General features: G+C 48.1%; 1 protein-coding gene across 1 annotated transcript in view; it reads right to left on the reverse strand.

Moving 5' to 3' along the window:
• The window catches only part of PAPPA (pappalysin 1), a 180,972-nt gene that overhangs the window by 19,207 nt on the left and 140,722 nt on the right, over positions 1-21,043 (reverse strand). Inside the window, exons 15-20 of the mRNA XM_027749372.2 lie at positions 18,682-18,865; positions 15,830-16,040; positions 15,057-15,228; positions 11,551-11,698; positions 8,777-8,886; positions 2,180-2,251 (exon numbers count right to left, since the gene is read on the reverse strand). Coding sequence (XP_027605173.1) covers positions 2,180-2,251; positions 8,777-8,886; positions 11,551-11,698; positions 15,057-15,228; positions 15,830-16,040; positions 18,682-18,865 — 897 coding nt within the window. The remainder of the gene's footprint in view (positions 1-2,179; positions 2,252-8,776; positions 8,887-11,550; positions 11,699-15,056; positions 15,229-15,829; positions 16,041-18,681; positions 18,866-21,043) is intronic.

The raw sequence follows: 21,043 nt of genomic DNA on the forward strand, positions 1-21,043 counted from the left end.
ACCCTACACCTATGAATGCTGGAAAATCAGTAAAAGAAGCTCGTGGAAGAGTTTGCTCTGGCACAGACTAGGCAAGCTAGTCCTTTGGAGGGGAAGAGTAGGACAAATAGCATCTATTCTGATTTGGGTCCAAAATTCTCTTTTGGGAGACCCTGGCTATGGGGGGTGAGGTGTCTACAGCTCTTCCTGCATGTCTTAGTGCTCTGATATTTTTGAAGGACTATACAGGTAGTCCAGAGGGACTACTTTTCTACTGAAACACCTAAGTTAGGTGCTGAGAAGTACGGGGCTGACTCATAAACCTCTGTTCCTGCCACTAGGGAGCGACAAAAAATCACATTGCAGCAGCAGCCGGGGTTCCCACTGCGATCACCAAGAGTCAAATAATGCCCCACTTACAGCCTCCTGCTCAGGGAACCCTCCCTAATGCTAAGGATGTCCATACATTAAGGACTGTATCAGCTTAATGGCCCAGCATTATTGAGCTACTGGCTTATTAGGCACTGTTTCCACAGTTGTGAAGAAAAAAAAAAAAAGGCTTGGTGATGATGGCATTTCTTCTGAAATCTTAATGCCAGAGAACAAGCTCTGGCCCATCCATGGATCCTGGAAGCATCATGCTCTAAAAATGATGCTAGAGGCCATTATCAATTGTCTGGGCAAAGCCTTCCAAGATGATAGATTGTGATGCAGTGACACTGCTGAATGAATGTTGAAAAGAAGAAAGTTCCTATTGATGCAGAGGGCTCTGGCAATTAGCAATGATGGAAGGGAAGAAAATGCTGAGAAGAAGCATGTCAGTAATAATGGCTTCTGGTAAATTATTACATCATTGCAAAGTTTGCCTCAGTAACAACTATCCTTAAACAGCAGGAGAATGGATACCCAATGGTGCATCAGCACCTGAATGGCATTTCTTAATGGTCTCTGGATGTTATTTCAGCTCTCTTTGGAGAATGGGGGCTCCCAGCCAGCCTGCATGAAAGCGATGTGTGAGAGGGCTTATGACATTCAGAGCACTGACAGCAGAATGCTTTTCATTTAGGGAACAACTAGACAGAAACTATTACATTGTTGGAGAGTTATTACCCTCTTGGGCCCAGCATTTGTATGCAAAGGAAACCTGTCTTTCACTTCAAGACAAATCCCATCGTGCAGCAATGTGGTCTGGAGCTTTGTGTCAGATTTAGGAATTCAGTCCCATGTTCTGCCACTTTGGGCAAATAATTTCAATGGGCCTGTAAAACTGGGTTACTGGGTGCTGAGAGCACAGCCAGTGCAGCAGAAAGGCAGGAGATGTGGGGGGGAAGACACAGCTCTGCCACTGCCTGTCCCTGTAACTAAAGCAGCCAACTATCCTTCTGCCTGTGAGTTATCCATTTCTAAAATGGGATTGGAGCTTCCCAACTTCACAGAGGTACCACGAGGACTGACTTCTTGACATGGGTGAGATACTCAAGGGCTGGCACAATGGGAACCACAGGAGTGCCATGATCCAGACAGAGGTGCTCCAGTCCTGTTTAACCACTGGAAACATCTTAAGTCTTCTCAGGCTTTTCAAAGACTGCTGCCAGCAGAAACATCATCCTTCAAAATAATTGCTTTCTTCAAGTAACACGCAAGACTGTAAAATTGTATCACAGAGTAAATGGAACTGTGTGTTTCTGATTGTTTTTTTCTGGTTCAGATAGAGGTTCAGTGGAGGGATGTGCTGTTTGCTCACTGTCCAGCTGTGCTTTCCACCCAGTGGTCTCATTTCTGTCTCTGGCTTCCCTAAAGTTTCTCTGCACACACCGATGCCCAAAGCTTAACTGGCCTTGGAAAGAATTGCCCCTCTAATAATATGTCAAAATCAAGGACAAACAACTGAAGGTTTTTGCAATTTCCCAGAAACTCCCACATTCTGGGAAATTCTTTTGGTCTACCAATGTTTTTGAGCTACTTGATCATTGTAACTACCGTGAGAGACACCCAACCATCGGCTCTAGGAAAACCACCAGTTCCACTACTGAGTGTCAGAACTGATGCAGGCAATCACAGCCTGTTTGAGCGGATGATCAGGGCAAAATCCTGTTTGCCCCCCTTGAAAACCAGCATTTACAGCCCACATGCCTGCTGTTGACTGTTCCTGCAGGATTTTGGAGCCAGCATGGACCACCTGAGCTAACGCCAAACTCACCTCGCAGCCTTTGACACAATGAATCAGGGAAGGGTGAGGATACCACTTGAGTCCTGCTGTGCAGACAACGCTCTGGAGGGAAGAGGGAAAAAAAAACGCAGCAGGTTAAGACAAAGAAATCAGTGTACAGAAAGTCAGAGTGCTGGCTCCTGTGGCTCTCCTGTACTTAACCAATGAAGTTCAGTTCCTAACACCTCTTGTGTTCTCAGGACCTGGCTGTCCTCCAGGTATTTACAAGAAGTGTTGGACTTGACACTTGCAATAACAGAGCATTTGAGATTAAAATAATATTTAAGGTTCTCCTAAAATGTCATGTCCAATATTTCACTCATGGTGGGGGAACGTGGCAGGGAAAGGCAAAGGCACAGGTCCACTGTCTTGCCCTTGGGTAGAAAAGACATTTTAGAGATTTCTTTGGTGCTGCAAAGCATTGGTGTCTTTCACTGCCCATCGTACCTGGGCTTCTTGAAGATGGAAGCAGCTAAAGGTGGACTTTCAGATATATTTTAGCACCATCTTAAATAAAAGCACCTCTCACCACACACCTTCAGAATAACCCCCAGATAGGACAGCATTATCCACTACATTTTATGAGCTTTAAATTAATTTCTCTACCAACTCTGTCTACAGATTTTCTAGAAGACAAAGTTGGACTGCCTAGTTTTGGGCAAAAATGATGACCAGCCCCCTCAGTGATGACACAGGCAGGGCAGCCATAGACGTGGACACTTAGATTTTAAGAGTGAATGAAATCTTTGACCAGTCAGTGGAGATGGTGGTTCAATACCCTAGAGGTCCTGGAGATTGGACTCCCAACCATTCAGCAGGACATGGGGCACAATGTTCATTTTGGGTTATCATCCATGGACAGAGCACTACCCTGTGCAGTTGGGCAAGATGTACACACAGGTACTCACCTGAAGAGAGGGGTTGGATGGAGGCCTGGGGAAGGAAGGGATTAGCATTTGGGAAGACCCCAGGCACAAGCCATCCCCTCCCCTGTTTATCTGAGGGCTAGTTTAATCCATCTGCAGGAGAACCTCGGCATGTTTTTACAGTTTCTGTCATTTGAGGCTTACCTGGCGTGTGCTAGAAAAAGGACTTTTATACTATCTGACTGCGACTGTTTATCTTTCCGATGCTCTCGGATTTTCCACTATTAGTCAAGCCCTGCTTGCCCCACCTGCCTTGCAACAGGGCCTGTCTGTGTGAGTGAAGAAGCAGCCAGGAGAGGGGGGAGGATGTTGTTTATCCCTCGGGAGGGAGGCTGCAAGGTGCAGGGGGCCCAGAGGTGTCAGACATTCCCCCAGAGCTCCTGACAAGAGAGCTGGAGATTTCCAGGCTGTTGCCTGCCACAATTGGTGAGGGGTTTGTTGTTTGCTTCCCCCCCCTCCCCCTCCCCTTCTGTTTATTGCACTTCAGAGGGAAAAGAAAGGAAACTTTTCTAGGTTTGAAAATAAACAAGGCCAGTCAACAGTCCGGGAGCGGGGAGAGTAAAGGAAACAGTTCAAGAGCGTTTGAACCCAAGAATTAAAACAAAGTAGAAAAACTCAGGCATTTGCCTCCTGTATCCAAGGCCAGCAGACAATAAGTGGAAGAAGGGCACTTCCAAAGAGCATCTCACAATCCCCTGGTAAGAAGCATCAATATTTACAAAACCTCTCGCTATGTGTGAATGTGTGTGAGCACGCAGAGCCAATAAAAGGATGGGTAGCCTTGAACCAGGCTCTGAAGAAGAAAGGAGGTTTCCAAGTGAGAGTAATTCCTCACAGAGGATGCACTGACTGCTTTCCTGACCCTCCCAGTGTTAAAAGCCCAGCACCAGCCTTAGAGGAAGGGGTAGAAGGCGAAGTCTCTGCTTCTCTGAGTGCTCAGTCAAGGTCATCTTCAATCCCAAGAACTGCACAGACTTGGGCTGGACACTCTCCAGGGAATGGGAATGGAGCCCCAGGTTGCTCTCCACAGTGTAGGAGAGCCAGGTGACCTTGTGCCAAGTTAATCACTGGGTCAGTGGGACATTCCCATTGCTCCTAAGTGGCACCCGCCAACAGCTTCATACCTGTTACTTCACCCTCCCCTTGGATGATCCTTTGCCAGTGGAGCTGAATTCAATCCTGCTAACATTCAGAGAGCTGAAAGCAAAAGGAAGGACCCTCTGCCATGGTCCTGGTTCCTCTTGCTAGTTTTCCAAGCCCTCAGTTCCCCCCACCCAGCCTATTTGTACCCTCAAGCTGCTGCAGCGGTGTGTGCAATGCAATGGGAGAGAGGGTTTGGGTAGAGGGAGAGACTGGCTTAGAAAATTGAGAAATTGGGATTGATTTGGGTTGCTGGGCATTGCTTCTGCCTCCTGCGGTGCCAAGAGGCATAGAGGTGCCACAGGATGCTGCATGGGGCAACTGAGATGAACAGATGCATGAAAAGCAAGCAAGGATGGGTGTAGGTTGTGCATGACCACGATCTGATGGTATCAGTGTGCACAGAAAGGAAGGTGGACTCAGAAGGCCGACACAGGCTGCTGTAAGAGGTGGGTGGAAGGACCACCACTATGTGCCAGGTGGTGCACAGGGAAAGCCCCTCTGGCCACTGCCCCTGTGAGCCCCGTCCCCTGTCCCCTGTGGTGACATATGCTGCCCTCGTGGCCCCAGCTCCTCTCACGCACTGGCTTTTTGCAGCACAGCTGCCCTCCCACACGGGCCAACGCCGTGCAGCCGGGTGGATTGACTCCAGCCCTGTCCCATCCCAGAAACACCACCCAGCCACATCTGCGGTCGGTGGCTGGGATTCCATCTGCTGCCAAGGGAGAGGGAGCAGGGCTGCGCTCCCACAGTAGGTAACAAAGAGCCAAGAAAGCAAATCAAGCTGTCATTTTCTCCTTGTGAGGGAAGACCCAGTGCCTCCGGTCACGGCGCTTCCCTCCCGTGGTGGGACTAACACAGTGATGTCAACCCTTTGCGGGCTGCAGGGGGGATTGGGTTTCCCTCAGAGAGGCCAGTGGAGAGCTCTCCTCAACCTTAGATGGGTCAAGTGTCCCCCAGATGCCCAGGGATTGGCATCTCCTGGTCTCAGCTAACTCGCTCCTCAGGCACTAAATGAACACGATAATTAACCATGGGCCTAATGTGGCCGGGGTGAGGGGATCGGCCAGGAGAGGGGAGACACAGCACTTTGGGGCTGCTCCTTCCTGTAGCTACAGATGGGCTGGGATCTCCTGCCTCCCTGGGTTCTGAGCAGCTGCACTGCAGTTGGCCACATCACTGCTCTGTGACTCAGTTTCCCTGCTGCAAAACGAGCCCAAAACTCACAGAAAAAGGCAGAGGGGAAGGAAGGAGGAAAACTGCAAAGCTTGAATGAATAGAGGAGTGTTTAAGGAGTACTCCCACTGATGGTCTTTGGACATTTGTAATCCCAAGGCTTGCAGTGCACGTGGGAAAACACATCACCAGCAGTTGGGCAGTGTCACTGGCGTGTGGAGGGGCCATGGACACGCTCAGCTCAGCAGAGTCAGGGCACACCAACCCTTTGAGGGCTTTCCCAGGCATGCATATGCCTGCACATTGTTTGGCCTGTTCCTACTCAGCACAAAGGCAAGAACCCAAATTCAGACAACCTAAGAAATTAGGTGTCTGCCCTGTTTCTCTGCAGTCAGTGGGAAAGAGCTGTCAAAGCTGTCTCTGAGCTATTTCCCTTTTTTCTCCCTGCTGCCTGCATAGTCAGTCTTGGCAGCTCTATCCATGGGTGTCTTCAGCAGCTCAGAGCCCCGTGACACTCACAGTGAAGGGGAAATCATGGGGACAGCAGTGGCTGCTCCCAACACGGCCCACTGCAGAACAACAGAGGAACAGAAGATTTCAGGTGATTATTTTCTTGCTGAAAATGCTGATTTGGAAGACAGTGCCAACTTATACTGATTTCAACAAACTGTTTCAGACCCAGTAAAGCAACTCAACGTAAACCAATTCTGCAAAACACAGTAATATTTAGACATTTTTTGAAGTGAATTATCTATTGTTGTTGTTCCTTTGAGAGGACATTTAATTTCTAAGGGTTTTTTTTTTTTTCATTTTCATTACACAAAAGTTTACAAAATCTCCTTGGAAATGAAATGCTACGTTATGTTCAAACCAACATGTTTTTTTCCTCTGATTTTTTGGTTCACCAAAAATCACAACAACAAAAGAGTCACTTTGATTAGAGAAAAACATGATTTTTTTTTTTTTGTTTCAAATTTAACAGAACTTCGAGTGAACCGAAAAATCAAGTGATTTGCACAGCTCTGCTCTAAACAACCCCCAGAGGAGGGATAGCCCTTCTTCCCACTTTGCTTCCATAACAGATGTTGCTTGAGCAGCTACACACAAATATATCTTTTTTCTTGCCAGCTCTCCCTGTGTTTTCTTGTCCCTATCCCCTCAAAGGTAAATGCCACAGATGGGTCCTGCCTTTACCTACTTCCCATCCTGCCCTAATTTGTACTTTACTTGTGCCTCAAATTAAGCAACTGAAAGTGTTTCCTTTGCGTCATTCGAGTGCTGGGAGATGTACAAAGACTTGCCGTGTAAATGCAACCAGCTGCTCCCTTCGCTCGTGTGGCACAACAGCAAACTGTCACTGACCATAAACAGAGACAGGGATTATTAATGATACAGAGCACATTGCCATGGGGACCTCCCCCTAAGGCATCCCAGTCCCATCTCTCCAGGGTCTCCTCAGTCCCACCAGAAGCAGCGTTTCCCCCAGTGGGACCCCACAAGGCTCCGCTCCCTGTGGGTGACATCCCCTTATCTGCAGAGCTGAGTAAGATGGATGCTTTATAGTTACCAAAAAAATCCCCTCTGATATGTCTCAGCATCATCCTGCTCGTCTCCTAAAGGCTCCCCTCCATCTCCCAACACAAGTTTTCAAGCCCAAATCTCGCCCTCTACTTACAAAGTGTGGGGTCAAACTTGCTCACAGCCTAAAGCTCTTGCAAGATCCTCACCATCAGGGCAAAAAAAGGGTCTCATTTACCACTGTGCTCTTGGAAACCATGATTTCTCCTCCATCCCTCACTCCCCTCATCTCCCCCTTTACTACTCTATGTTTTCCCTGCTGCCTAATGAGCCCTCCAGAGACCTGCAGGTATAAAACTCGTTACAGCTCCCTCCGCGTACCCGCATCAATAAGGGAAGGAGTGCAGAGAGAACGGGAGGGAAGCTGTCACTTTATTTCCCCATGAATTACAAACCACTTTAAAGTCTGGCACTCGGGAAAGGGCCGGTGAGAAATTGCCCCTCACACAGAGATAGGGGTTTTCTTTATGTTTCATGCCAGAAACTTGGCAAAGCCTCGGCAGTCAAAGAATTTCAGAGTCTGGAGCGAATGGGGAGCTGGGAAGGACACTATGAGCTTGTCATATTCTCTGGACTTAAGTTTCCCACTCCTTTCCAGGATTTATTCTCTCGCTCTGTGTGAAATAGGAAAGCATAAAGTGGTGGAGATTTTTGGAGCGGCTCTCTACCCACAGCCAAGGCCAGATTTCAAAAATCCCAAACCCTGGGCGTACATTTAGTCATGTAGAGAAGCAAACAGACTGTCAAAGCTGCTCAGGACACTCTGGGGCTCTGTTGGCTGCTTGTTCTCCTCCGTAATGGAGTTCAAGTGTGTAAAACAAGCTCCTGCAAAGTCAGGGCCAAGTATGTAAAAGCCAGCAGTGCTTGTTCACGAACACCACCAGCAACCTGGTGACACCTGATGTGTCAGCATCTTCCGACAGGTGCTTGAGTGTGTCCAGTTAGACCTTTACACCTGCAGAAATACTGTGTAAGGGACAAACACCTGATTACACGAATTTGCAGGCAGGAGGCACGTGAAGGTTTTCAGGATGAAGTGGGTGAGTGTGTCTCCCACTGGAATCCAAGTGTGGGCATGAAACCAAGCAGCTGTTGGGTGCAGGGTGAGCGTGTGTGTGATGTGCACACGGGTGGGCACGTCCCCAGCAGGGCACACTGGCACTGGTGTGTGCTGGAGGACGCTCAGGACGGAGTGCTGGGAGCAGTTAATGCTGGCTGTGCATTTGCAGCGGGCAGGAGGGAGAAGTGGTGACCTCTGGAAGGGGCTGTGCTGAGCAGGCAGCTCTCGCATGCGGGCGAAGGGGCGGGGGGAGCACTCAGCCAGCTCTGCGGGGTCGGGAAATGAAATACCCTCTGTATCAGCTTCTTTTGTCATCCAAAAGCAGCGCAGAAAAAATCCAGTCCCTGCCACCCAAAGAATGCAAAACACAGAACAGGAGGAAGAAAATAAAACCTGGCCAGTGCCCTTTCTCTCACTGTCTGTCCCATCTTCCTGTGTCATGAATCCCATTTTCAGATCAGACCCCACTGATCTGAGGCCTTTACCTTGAACTGACTTTCAGTGGGAAAACACAGAGAGACAGCAACTCAGAGAGCCACCACATTACCAGAACAACATGCAAAGACACAACAAAAACCAGGAATTCTTTCCTAAAGGGCAGCATTCCCCATTTTCCCCTTCATCAAATGAACCACAGGTAACGCTGTTCACCCTCTGCTCATAAACATTCAGCAAGGGATACAGTTAGTGGAGTTGTCAGGCACTGACCTTCACTCTCTGAGGGTTCATCCAGTGCTGGATGTCTTGCACGGTCTCGTTCACGCGCAGGAGGATGGGCTCGTGACTGTGATCCAGACATGAGGTGGTACACTCTGTGCCTGCACAAAACACGGGGAGGATAAAGCTAAAGGATAAAGCTAAAGGATAAAGCAAGCAGCTCCTGACCCTTTCAGCATCCTTCCAGCTGAAGGACAGGATTACAGCTCGTTTTTCCTAAATTGCAATTAGCAGTTGGCCATAACTATCACATATCTCTGAGCCACACATGAAGTGCTGAGTACAACCCTGCACTCAGCAGGAGAGCGTGGGGGTGGCACATATTCCAGGGCCCTTCTGTATGAGCTGCAAATCTAGGTATTTCTCTGCCTGTTAACTCCAAGAAGGGGGTCAGGTTTTGCGCTTTTGGATCATCAAGAAAAGGTGAAGGTTTTTCCATTTCAACTAATCTTTAAGCGATGGGACTGATTAGGCAGAGGCTGTCGAACTCATCTCGCCTATGACATGACAAAAACCTACTGTTTGATCTGTCCAAGTTTACAGACCTCCAATAATAATCTTTCAGAGGGTGATCAAGCCTAATGATATTGGAGATGAACTATCACCGAAGTCCCACAGTCGATAAGAAGTATGCAGAGAGGTAATGATGGCTTTGTTCACACATAAACCTGCTTTTTCTCTGATTAACTGTCATGCCCAGTGGGAACCCTGTCCTTTCTTTATTAAAACATGCTGGGATACTCTGCAGCAATATCCCAGAGCCCTGTGGTGACACAACCGTAAGCCCTAGTGTGTTGGACCATTACCATTTCCCCCCTGGAAAATCACTCTTGAATGGCACAGCTGCTGCAAACATGTCATTAGGATTTCTGCACTCCAATCAGCGCTGGGGGAGGAATTAATCTCTGCACTGGTTTGGAGAGCTGAACCTTTGGCTCAACACACGCCTCAGCCTGGAAGGGCAGATTAGGTGTCTGAGGAATTACCGAAGGTGTGTGGGATTCATAGTGACCACGACTGGATGCTATTATTTCCCCCACCTGCTTCTGCCTTCTCACATTCTCCACACGGAGGAGTCAGTGGGAGCGGTCAGACCTGGGCTGTTGAGCCGGGAAGACGGGGAGCACTTGGAGTTTTGCTTTCCCAGGGCATGTGGTAGTGGCTCCACAGACCTGCTGGATGAGGCCCATTGACACCACCCCTGTGGTGAATGAGTGGCAGGAGAGCACCTTCTCAAAACGCCATCAGTCAGGCTTCCAAAAATGCAAAGAAGAGAGGAAAACCCCAATATCTGATGCCAAAAGGTGGTGCTGGGTGAGCCTGCAAAGAGTGTGGTGTGTCTCCATCTGCTGAGGATGAGCCAGAGGCTGCTGTACCCTTGCTGAGCTCTCCAGGGAAAGTCATGCTCTTGTGGAGGGTCTGCCCCATGCATCCCTCACCTCCGTGATGCTGTGTGGTCCCATCCTGGGATCAGGCCCACCACTCCTTGCACATGGAATTGGCACTTGCTGGCAGCAACTGGGAGAAGAGCGAGAGCTGGCAGGCGCCCGCTGCCTGAGCAGCCACAGACCCTCCTGCTTCCAGCACTGAGATGCTCCTCACCAAAGCAAGAACTGGGACTTCTCTCCTTGCAAGAACCTGGCTAGGCCTGGGGGTAACCTCCTCTCAAGGGTAAAACACCTCGCCACATTAAGAGTCGCCCGCTCTCCCGCGCTCCGCCACGCTCTGTACGCTCGCGGAGAGGAGCGGGTCGGAATTGTTTTGATATATGATCTGTAATTGGCATCATTACAGAGCGCTGATCTCATCCAGGTCGTGTTCTCCTCCCCGGGGAGGGAACACAAGGAGGCTCGTGGTCCCTCGCATGGCTGCGATATAATGAGGGAGCCGCGCGAGGAGGAAATTTCTCCAAGTTCAAAGGGACAGACGGAGGGAGGGGGGGATGGCAGGGGCTGGGAGTGGGGCTGCAGGAAGGGGCCTCGCAGATCTGTGTGGGCTGCAGCCAGTGCAGCTTCCACTGCAACCCTTACAACAAGGAGACCCCAAAAACTGGGGCTGAAAATACAACATAGGGCTGAAAATACAATACAGTGTGTACAATTCAGTGTGTCTGTCCCTCCCCTCTGCCTGGGTGCCACAAAGCAAAGCTGAGCATGTGAAGTCATCACCCCTTACAGAGTGAGCAGATACCCCAGAAGAGAGGGGGAAAATACACCTTACAATAGCTCCTAAACAACTGTCATACCAAAGGGGATGCTCAGCTTGCCTCATATTCTTTCTGGAGAGACCTGAATTGTCCTGGTGCTGCGTCCCCCTGTCACCTCCTTTGCCTTTCAGCCTCTGGACTGAGGGTGTGTGCATGTGGTTGAAGGAGTGGGACATTACAGAAGCATAAGAACAAAGAGAGGTACAGTCCCTCCCTGCATTTTGCAGGCTGGATGTGTCTCTGGCACAGCCTGCCGTGCTGGCTGCCCCTGAGAACCAGCTGGCCAAGAAGGGACACAATGAAACTGGAAGCGCTGCAAGGAGCAGGCAATCAGAGCATGTTACACGATGCCTGGCCTCTCAAAGATTCGTGTTTCCTAAAAGCAATTCCCTGAAAAGCCTCCCGTAGCAGCCTCTCACTCCGGCAAACAGGTCCACAGAAGGTGACTTGAAGGACTGCAGGCTCCTTCCTCTCTCCCTCCCTGTCATTCCCATCCTCTTCCTCGCCTCCTGCTTCCCTCAGAGCTGTACTCCAGGTGCTGGGGGGGAGGCTCACACACCTATTCCGTAGCCGCCGGCGCACTGGAGCTTCAGGTGGCTGTTGAGCTGGGTGGGCAGAGTGCACTGCCCCTGCATCTCCCTGCACAGGTGGAAGGAGCCGCTCCACGTGCCATCCTTCCTGCAGTGAATCACGTTGCTTCCACGGCCCTGGGAATGAGAGAAGGAGACAAGGAGGATGGTCACAAAAACACCACCAAGGAGAGGCTGAGAGCTCAGAGCTGAGCTGGGAGCAAAGTTCTGCTGGAAGTGGAAGAGCCCCTGGTTGGGACTGGCAGCCCTGGGGGGCAAAATGGAGTTTTATTATAAAGAATAAAAAAAAAAAAAAAAAAAACAAACAGGGAACAGCTGCACTGCAGACAAACACACACAAACACTCCTCTCCTGTGCAATGCAAGGTCTTTACAATCCCTTGCAAGGTCTCTACAAGTCCCTTGCAAGGTCTCCACCTTACAACAGCCCCACTCCAGTTGCAATAAAGGTGCCTTCACCCTGTTTGCCTTCTTTCTTGTTGTAGAGAGGTTGGTGTTGAATGCAGACAACCTTTTCCCTCCGCCCGTTCTCTAACCAGTTACATCATCTTTGTCTTGAAAAAGAAGGAATCCCCAATGGCCATCTGAGGGAGGAAGGAGAGCGGGACACGAGCAGGGATGCTTAGCAGGGCAGAACGTGCTCTTTAGAGCTTGTCTGCCTTGAGTGACAGCAAGTGAAGAGGTTGAGACAGACACACACAGAGGCAGGTGGGAAGGAGGGAAAAAAATCCTCTGGCGTGGGAATGGGCAAGGCATGGAATATGACATTTCTCTTATAGAAAAGATTCTCTGTATGATACTGAAGAATGAATACCAAAGTCCGAGGGGAAATATCATGCCCTTTAAAAACAACAAAGGAGTGCACAGGCAATCTTTTGTCAGATCTATCCTCACAGCACTGGGGATTTCTGTGCAAGCTGTTCTGTGGGATCTGTGAGCCCGACTGCCATGGGGTAATGTGGGATATTCAACAGGAGCATGTCTGGTGGGGCTGGGCTCCAAACCTCCCGTGGGGACCTTGCTGGGTGGGAGAACCATGCAGGATCTCTGCTTCTCCTCACCCGTTTTACATGCCAGGCACGTTGCCTGCAATCTACCCACCCTGCTCTTGGAGACTGTGCTGGGTATCTTTGGGGGGTCCTTTGATGTGCTGTCCATGCTGGGGTCCCTGCAGGGCTGCTGAACTTTTCTGAGGAGCTCTGCCCCCTGACCCACACCCACTGTGGCACAGGGCCCTGCACAAGCCCCTGGAACTGGAGTGGAAGATGTCACAGCCTTCAGTGTTAGTCTTGTCTTTAATATCCTAATGCCTTTTTTTATTTTTTGCTCAGCTTTGTTGATGAACACAATGTTTAGTGAGATGCAAAGTGGTCTTAGTGGCAGACTACTGCGTGGGACCTGCTTCCCCTTCTCTAGACATCTGGCCATTGCCAGAAGTAATAAGAAAATCATATGAAAGGATAATGGAGCAGATGGACTCAGGGTGTGATCCAGCTTGGTGATTCTCACCTAAGGGCCAGTTTGGCAGAGACTGATTAATTTAGATCTGACTGTTCATATGATTTGTGTACAATATTCAGAAATTGAAGACCCTTGCTCTGGTGCCAGGGGAGGTACCTGCTTAAATGACCATTACGTTCCTGGTGATTAAGAGATGCTGGATGTACAGCCAAGTAATGATCTTTCAGCGTGGTGACAAAGTCAGGAATAAATTGCTAAATGATAATTAAGCACAATTTGCTGGTTTAGCAAGTGTGATGCACTTCCATTGCAATTTCCATGCCAGGGTTCAAGCATGATTCTCAAAGGTGAGCCATGAAACCTGATTTATGTTGCTGGAGCTGGCTGTGCTTGAGGGTACTATTGTATAGTTTCTGCAACATACTCAGAGATCCCAGGATATCCATTGCTATAGTAACATACTGTCCATCATTCCCTGACCTGCAAAATCTCTTGTGAAAATCCCTGCTGGGTTTCTTGCTTGGATGCAACGTGTATTATCACCTTATATAGCTGAGAGAGACTTAGTGGGGTTTAATCCTTAAATAATTAACACCTCTCAAGTGGTTCTGGCTTGTGCCAGGAGTCCTCCCCTCTTCTTCTGTAGCCTATTTTCTGGGATATCTGAAAATACCTTTCTCTGCAAATCCCTCTCTCAAGATGTTATCTGCTCCTTTGCCCAAGGTGCTTTTGCAGCTGAACAGTCACTCACAGTGAATGCAGACATAGCTGGATCTCTCACTTTCCAGAGCTCACTTCATTACTGCTCTAACCCTGACTCCACTACTTGCTGCTCTTTGTTTCCACCTCATTTAAAAGCAAACACAAGCCCCTTACACCAGTTGTGACTGCCCTGGAGGCCCTGGTTTCCCTGCACTGGCAGTGATGGCAACCAGGGATGGGACACAGCGTCAGCCACCCTGACCAGTCTGAGCAATTTGTGTCCCAGAGCTCCCACCCAAATTGCACCCACACCTGCAGCTTCTCCCTTCACACAGTTCATAACCTCCCTGTAAGACTTATTCAAGGAAACCTTTTCCAGATGCCCTGAAGTGAAACACTGGGGCTCTGCCTGTTGTCCCTGTGGAGAGGGGAGGCCAGCCTGGCTGGGAAGAGGGGCAGGCAGGAGCTTTTAACATTTGGAGCAAGTATCAGAGCTGTCTTTCACATAATTGGTCCCTTTTTAAATGTCCTCAGAGTCTGGAATGATATTAAACCATCTATGACAGAGCACTCCCTGCTCCCTGCAGTGCTTGTAGTAGCTGCAGCTTCTACATCCCTGCTTTCTCTTCCCAAGAGTATGGAGCAGTAGCAGCACTTCTGGGAGAAGTTACTTACCTCACAAACTATAATTACCTCTGGTGAGGCAAACTAGGCATTTCAAACAAGATAGTAAAGGCCAGACCTTCTTGTGTCAGTGAACACAGCTCCTAGGATGTCAAAGGCAACATGCTGATTTGTGCCAGATGAGGATCTGACCCCTGATGCCAAATGACACCTTCACAACCAGGAAGACATGGAAGTTTAGAGATGGTTCACCTGAATAGTTGTAATCACTACAGAATTAAATTATCATATGGCACACAGGAATATAATAAGAATTGGAGGGAAAAGTGAGGTAAAACAGAATGAACAAATGGGATAAGCTTGGATACCTCACACACTACTTACTTTCATTCATTGCTCCTTATTTTCTAGTCAGGTCACAGAGCCACTGAGGCAGATTTTTTAGCCACTTATTGTCCAGAAACATTAAGTCAGTCACTGCTAGTCCTCTACAGGTAATAGTTAATACTATTGCAACTGTCATAAAAATAATATTTCCAGACTCTTCACACTCTCCCTCTACTTTATTTTTCCTTTCTCCATCTCTGTGTCTCTGTTCTCAGAAGAGCTCAGTGGCACTTGGCCCCTCCAAGGTCAGGATCCTCAGGGAACATTTTTGAGCTGAGATAATTTGGATGAGGGAGACTCACCGACTGACTGTCATCATCCTCACACTTGATCCGGCACTCGCTGTTGAACTGGAAGCCGTTGGAGCACTGGTAGAGCCCGTGGAACTTGGAAGGTGGCGGGTCACAAGTAACGGGCACACAAGCACCTGGCAGCCACGTGCCATCCTGTGTGCACTGGATCTTGAAGGCTCGCCTTTTTGTACAGAAAAAAAAAAAAAAAGACCCTTTAGTGAGTGGCTGAGTCAGCTGAGAGCCTCTCCAGCCTCTGAGCTCTGCTAGCAGGTTGCAGGGGATGGGTGTGCTTGTGCTTTTAACCCTCGGGGAACAAGTTGTGAATCTGCGTCATGAGGTCTCTGAGCAAAAATAACGATTATTTGCAAAGCCAACATCGAGCTGCCCAGCCCAAACTCCTCTTTTGGTCTCGGACACACCGCCCAAAAACTCGGCTTCCCAGGTTTGTGGGCTGTGGTTGGTTTGAAGTCGGTTTGTGCAGAGTCAGAAGCATATGACAGCACTAACCCTTTCCTGCTGGGTTTCAAAGGGGACTCCCCAGGCTGCATATCAAAGGGGTGTTTCTAAGGTAAGGTCTGTTTTTTGAGCACTGGTCAGGATTTTCAAAGAAGCCTAAGTGAGCTAGGTGCCTAAATCCCCTTGAAGCTGCACAGCTATCTGCATGAAGGAATTGCTCCCTGCTATTCCCTAAGGCACATATAGTCTGTGATAAACAGCCCGTCCCTTTCCCAAAGTCGTTTGAACTCATGGCTTTCTGAATCAGGCTTTTGTCTTTCACGTACTTTCTCGATTTTCTGGAGGATCCAGGGACATGGTAACCTGGTTTGCATTTGTACTTGCAAAACGAGCCCACTTTGTGCTTGTCTTCTCGGCAACGAGAAGTCTGGAGATCTGCGTTAGGGACGACGGAGGGTGCTCGGCACATCAGCTCACACAGGGCCTCTGGAAAGGACCACAGCCCATCCTCCATGCAGGTCAAGTTGCTGTTGTTTCCTGAGAAGAACAGTGAGCGAAGTTAACAACGTTCAGAGGGACTGTTTTCTTTTGAAATGTCGCTACGCCCGTCATGTATCAAAAGCCACCTCAGCCCGTTTGACAAATTCAACTGTGTATGTCCTGTGTGCTTTCTCTTCCTAGATGATGGCATTAAATCATTAAGGGCACTGTTTTCAGATGACAGGCAGGCAGTGCTTATTTCAGGAAATGCTATAGCATAGGGGAAGCCACACGGGCTTTGTCATCTTTTGTATTTCTCTTCCTTATTTTGTTCCTCTCTGAAAGGAAGCTTGTTTCATACATCAACCCCCTCCTCTCCAAAGCCGTCGCTTGAACAGAGGGTTTGGTGCCATCACATTCTTCATTCTGCTTCTGTGTTATATCTCTTCCCTAAAGCTGTCCCTTTTATTTCAATTTGGAGCCTTTTGGAGCAGCATCTGTTAGTATTAGAGTCACTACTCCAACACAATGAGGAGCCATTCTCAGCTGGGGACTCTCAGTCCTTGGGGACTACTGTGATAAATACGATTCATAATACTCATTAGAGACTCATTTTCCTCAGGAAGCTTTCTTGGCCAACACCTCAAAGGTAAAAGGTACAATAGATCTATTTGCCTCTGCTATGACCTACTTGACTTCAGAAGGTTAAGCTAAAAGTAGCCCAGTCTCAGTGTATTTTACATTCTTTGTTATTTTATACCATACGTTGAAAAGGAATAAGCTTTTCCTAAGAAACAAAGCACAGCTATGAGCCACTAACCCTTCAAAAATCCCTAATACTCCATTGAAATCCCTGAGCATTGCTGCAGGAACTCTTCTCAACCCACAAGGCATATTTTCAACAGTGAGCCAACTTGGGAGTTATCCGAAATAATACTGACAAACTGCTAACCCCAGAGCAATACCATCTCTCTGCAAGGGAAGGAAGAGAGCCGGGGCATGAGGCTGGAATTCAAAGAAGAAGAAAACAAAAGGCTCTGGAGGGCTCAGGAAGGTATGTGGAGGAGCCCTCCTGCCCTGCCCTCAAAGATAAGAGAAGCCGCATTAAATCAGCCCTGGCTTTGTCTCTCCCCTCCCCAACTGCAGATGATTGCAGAGGTATTTTGTGCAGAAGGGAGCTCTTTTCTGGAGCACCAGCATGTTTCTCTGCTCTGACTCATGCAGCAGCTCTGCAGACCAGCCTGGTGATATCATACTTGCCACTGCAAAGCGATAAGCTGTGACATTACCAACAGTGGCTGTCATGACGTCAGTGATTGAATTAGGCATGACTCATTCTCCAGAAGCTTAGTGGCAACATCTATTAGTCATCCCCGATGGCTGGACACCAAGTGGTGCCTTTACCTCACAGCTCTCGGCGTTTCTGGACAGAAGTGAAGTGATGCTGCACACCAGAGCTGCACCCCCTGAGCTGGGGGTTGGTTATCACCCCTCCAGCTACCCCTGCCTGAGTCATCAGCTCTTGTTGGTCATGATGAGTATCACTATTTTCACTGTCTGCTCAAAGAACTTAAAGCACTTTAAAATGAAGAAAAAACATCTTTTGTTAAAGATGACCCTCTTGGTATATGAACATGAAAAGGGATTTTTTTGGTAAAAAGTAGTATTAACTTTCCCTTAACCGTCCTTTGAGTAGTCTTAATTTTCTGCTTGCGACTATCTTCTGCCACAGTTAAAAAGAATTAAGCAATCTGGTTATATATGAAGAAATCAACACATCCTTTCACTGAAATGAAGAATACTTTCCATGCCTTCCTTTTCTAGGGTTTGCAATGAGTCCCAGTAGAAAAGGTAATACTACAGGTACAATAAAAAAAATCCTTTACAGAGTTTGTACCTGAGTTGACAACAGCAGTTAAGATTACTCCACTGCGAGATGACAAGTTAATTTGGGTCTAATGTTCCTTCAAATTAACAGTGGTATCTTTTCTTGTTTCCTGAGGATCAGACCAGAAAGGGTGATGTGCCACTGAGCAGAAGGGTTGATGGTGCTGAGAAGAGGATGGGAATGTTAGCAGAAAAGCAGCAGGGAAGAAGACGAAGGAGAGAAAATGAAAGAAGTCAGCAAAGTGTGTTATTTCTAGGAGAAAAAAAAAAAAAAAAGAAAAAAAGAGAAAAGTAAAGACTCCCAAACAAGTAGAGGAGAAAAAGGTCAGAGGTAGAGCAAGATGAGTGTGGAAAAGGAGTGAGGTGATGGTGGATTAGGAAAAACAGTGATAGGGATCTGCGCCACTGGGACATGGGGCTTTTCAGTCTTCTCCTGCCTTTCCAAATACATGGAGGAGGCATAGAAGAGAGACAGACATACAAAACAGAGAAGGCATGGGAAAGAAGATGAGAGAGTTCAATCAGATTTATCCCCACGACTTTTCCATGTTTTGGTTGTATGGAAGTAATATTCACTGTCATTACTGCCCGGCCAGCCGTGATCAAGGAAAGGTCAAAGGAAGGTAATAGAGAGATGCAAAGGAACTTAACTTCTAATATAAATAAACCTTCCACAGAGTCTCATAATTCTTCATACTTAAAATATCATGAATAATTCTAAAACAACAGCAACAGTAACATATATTACTGGGAGCAGTGTGTGTTAGCTGTGCAGCTCTCCCCAGGTCACTGTGCAGACATCCTCTGGTACCTTTCAGAAGAGCAGGAGGTCGGCAAGTGAAGGAGCATTTCTTGCCAAAGGTGGTCCCCTCGCTGCAGTTGAAGGTGGCTGGGTAGACGTGGTACTGGTCTGGGACACCGCAGTCCACAGGCTCGCAGGTCACCTGCTTGTTCCACTTCCCATCCACGCAAGTCATGGTGATGCTGGACTCCATCTGGAAAAAGATACACTCCTACAGCCACCACGGCCAGCAAGGGAGAGAAAAAAAATACTTCAAGCCTAGCAACAGCCATTACTTTGGCTCACAAGTTAGGCAAAACCATGCCTGGCCTCTACCATCATCTTTTGGACAGGGCAGCAGCTCCTAAACTCACCAAAGTGCCACAAGAACAGTGTCAGAGAACCAGGATGTGTTTCTGTCACCTCTGCGGTGGGACACCACAGCACTTCCATATGAAGAGTAGAGAACTGCAAATAATCCAAATTCTTGTCTGCATGGCCTCCCGAGGCAAGCAGGGCACATGCTGTGCTGCCCTGCGTTTGGGAAGGAGCACACAAGCCTGAGCTGTTGGAGCTGACAGCTGTCCCCCATCCCTGTCACCCCTGCGGTGACACAGCCACTCCAAAGGGATCCCCACGTGCTTCTGAGTCAAACTCACTCTTGGGTTTGAAGTAAAAGCCAGCCTGACATGAAACCATTTGGGACTCCTGTCCGAGGCTCTCCTGAGAGGTGTCAGTCACCCTTGGATGGGGGTGCCAGGGGAAGAGCCTTGGGCCACATCAGCATTGTGTGCAGATACTGACAGCTGCTCTTATGGCTTCTCTGTCAGGGTGCCCCAAGGCTCCACACCAAATCAGGGCCCATGGACATGCAATCCTGAGAGACAGACCTTTTCCAGGAGGAGTTTGCCATCAACAGACCCAGGAGCATCCTGCCCATAACTGGCACTTGGCACTTGAGAGTCAATGCCCGTGCTCTGACTTCCCCAAAGTCACCCTGCTGTCACAGCTACACTTCTGTGGATCTGAGGAATAATCCAAACAGCACAGCAGACTGAAATCCTGAAGTGCTAGGGGCAAAGAAGGAAAAAGGGGGGAGGTAAAGGAGCCACCCATCCAAAGCTAAGACGATAAATTTACTGGATGACTGAAGAATAAACAGATGTTGGCAAAGACAACTGAGTAAACAACATATCCACTTTCTAATTAAAAATGGAAAATTATTAAAACCTGGAAGTGAGGAATCTAACTCTTCCCTCCACACCAGAATAAAGAGAGGGACAGAAGTTCAGAAATGTGAGAAACCCAAACACGCGAGGGGGAAGATGCTGCCGAGGAATCTGACCAAGCCATACAGCAGCACTCCTCTGCCTCCAGGGAATATTTTATTCAGGGCTGGTATGCTCACAGGAGATTTGCACCGCCGACCATTGATCTGGGTTTATAAAAGGAAGGGGAATGTTTCTAACACACATCAAAGGGACCTGGATTCCCTTTTTGCAAAAACACCCTAATGGTTTCAACAGAAGTTCAGACCTGTCTCCCTTTGATATATGGTTGCATACAGAATGGAAAAAGCAGTCCCAGAGCTGAGAAACTGGACACTTCCCAAGTGGGCACAAAACCCCTTTTCTAGGCCGTGGAGTTTATTTAAACAGGGAACACTGCTGATGGAAAAAAATGTCTTTTCTACAAGTTTAGAGTAGCGCATTCTGGGATTCTCGGAGAGCTCAGGTGAAGTGACTGCGTTCTCATTCCCAAGTGGCTGTTAATTCTGCCTTTGCTGCTTATCAGAATATCTGATAAAGTTAAAAACCGTATATAAAATGTAGGCAGTTGATTCCTTGAAGACCCCTGTGCTTCCAGGAAGTCACAGTGTGGTGGCCACAGGAGAAGGGATGATAGAGCGTATTCCCATGTCTTGAAAACCATATAGACACATTTGCTCTCCAGGATGAGCTGCTCCAGCATTTAGCAAAGCCTCCTTTCCCAAACAACACAGCAGCACTGTGGCTGCTGGAACTCTAAAACATAAACCCGAGCTACTGATGTCAATAAACTCAAGCTAATGATGTCAGAGGCTATCCAAATGTTATGGAAAAGACATAGGTCTTGCATATTATCTTGCTGGATGCTGGATCCATGCTGAACATAGGGAAGCTCTATGATAAGAGGTTCAACTCCAAGAATTAAATTTTTAGTGGTGTTGTAAATTATTGTTCCTACGACCTGATAGTGGCTGCACAAAGGAGTTTCTCTAATGACAGGGCTGCACATCAAATGTACCTCTACATACCACCAAATAAACAGTGCAAACTCAGAAGCAGGAATATAATACAAATATTTAAAGAGAGACAATATCTGTGCATGACAGATAGTCACATCTAACAAG

This window comes from Pipra filicauda, unplaced genomic scaffold (assembly GCF_003945595.2).
Source record: "Pipra filicauda isolate LSUMZ 115617 unplaced genomic scaffold, ASM394559v2 scaffold510_size705862_pilon, whole genome shotgun sequence".
Lineage (NCBI taxonomy): Eukaryota > Metazoa > Chordata > Aves > Passeriformes > Pipridae > Pipra > Pipra filicauda.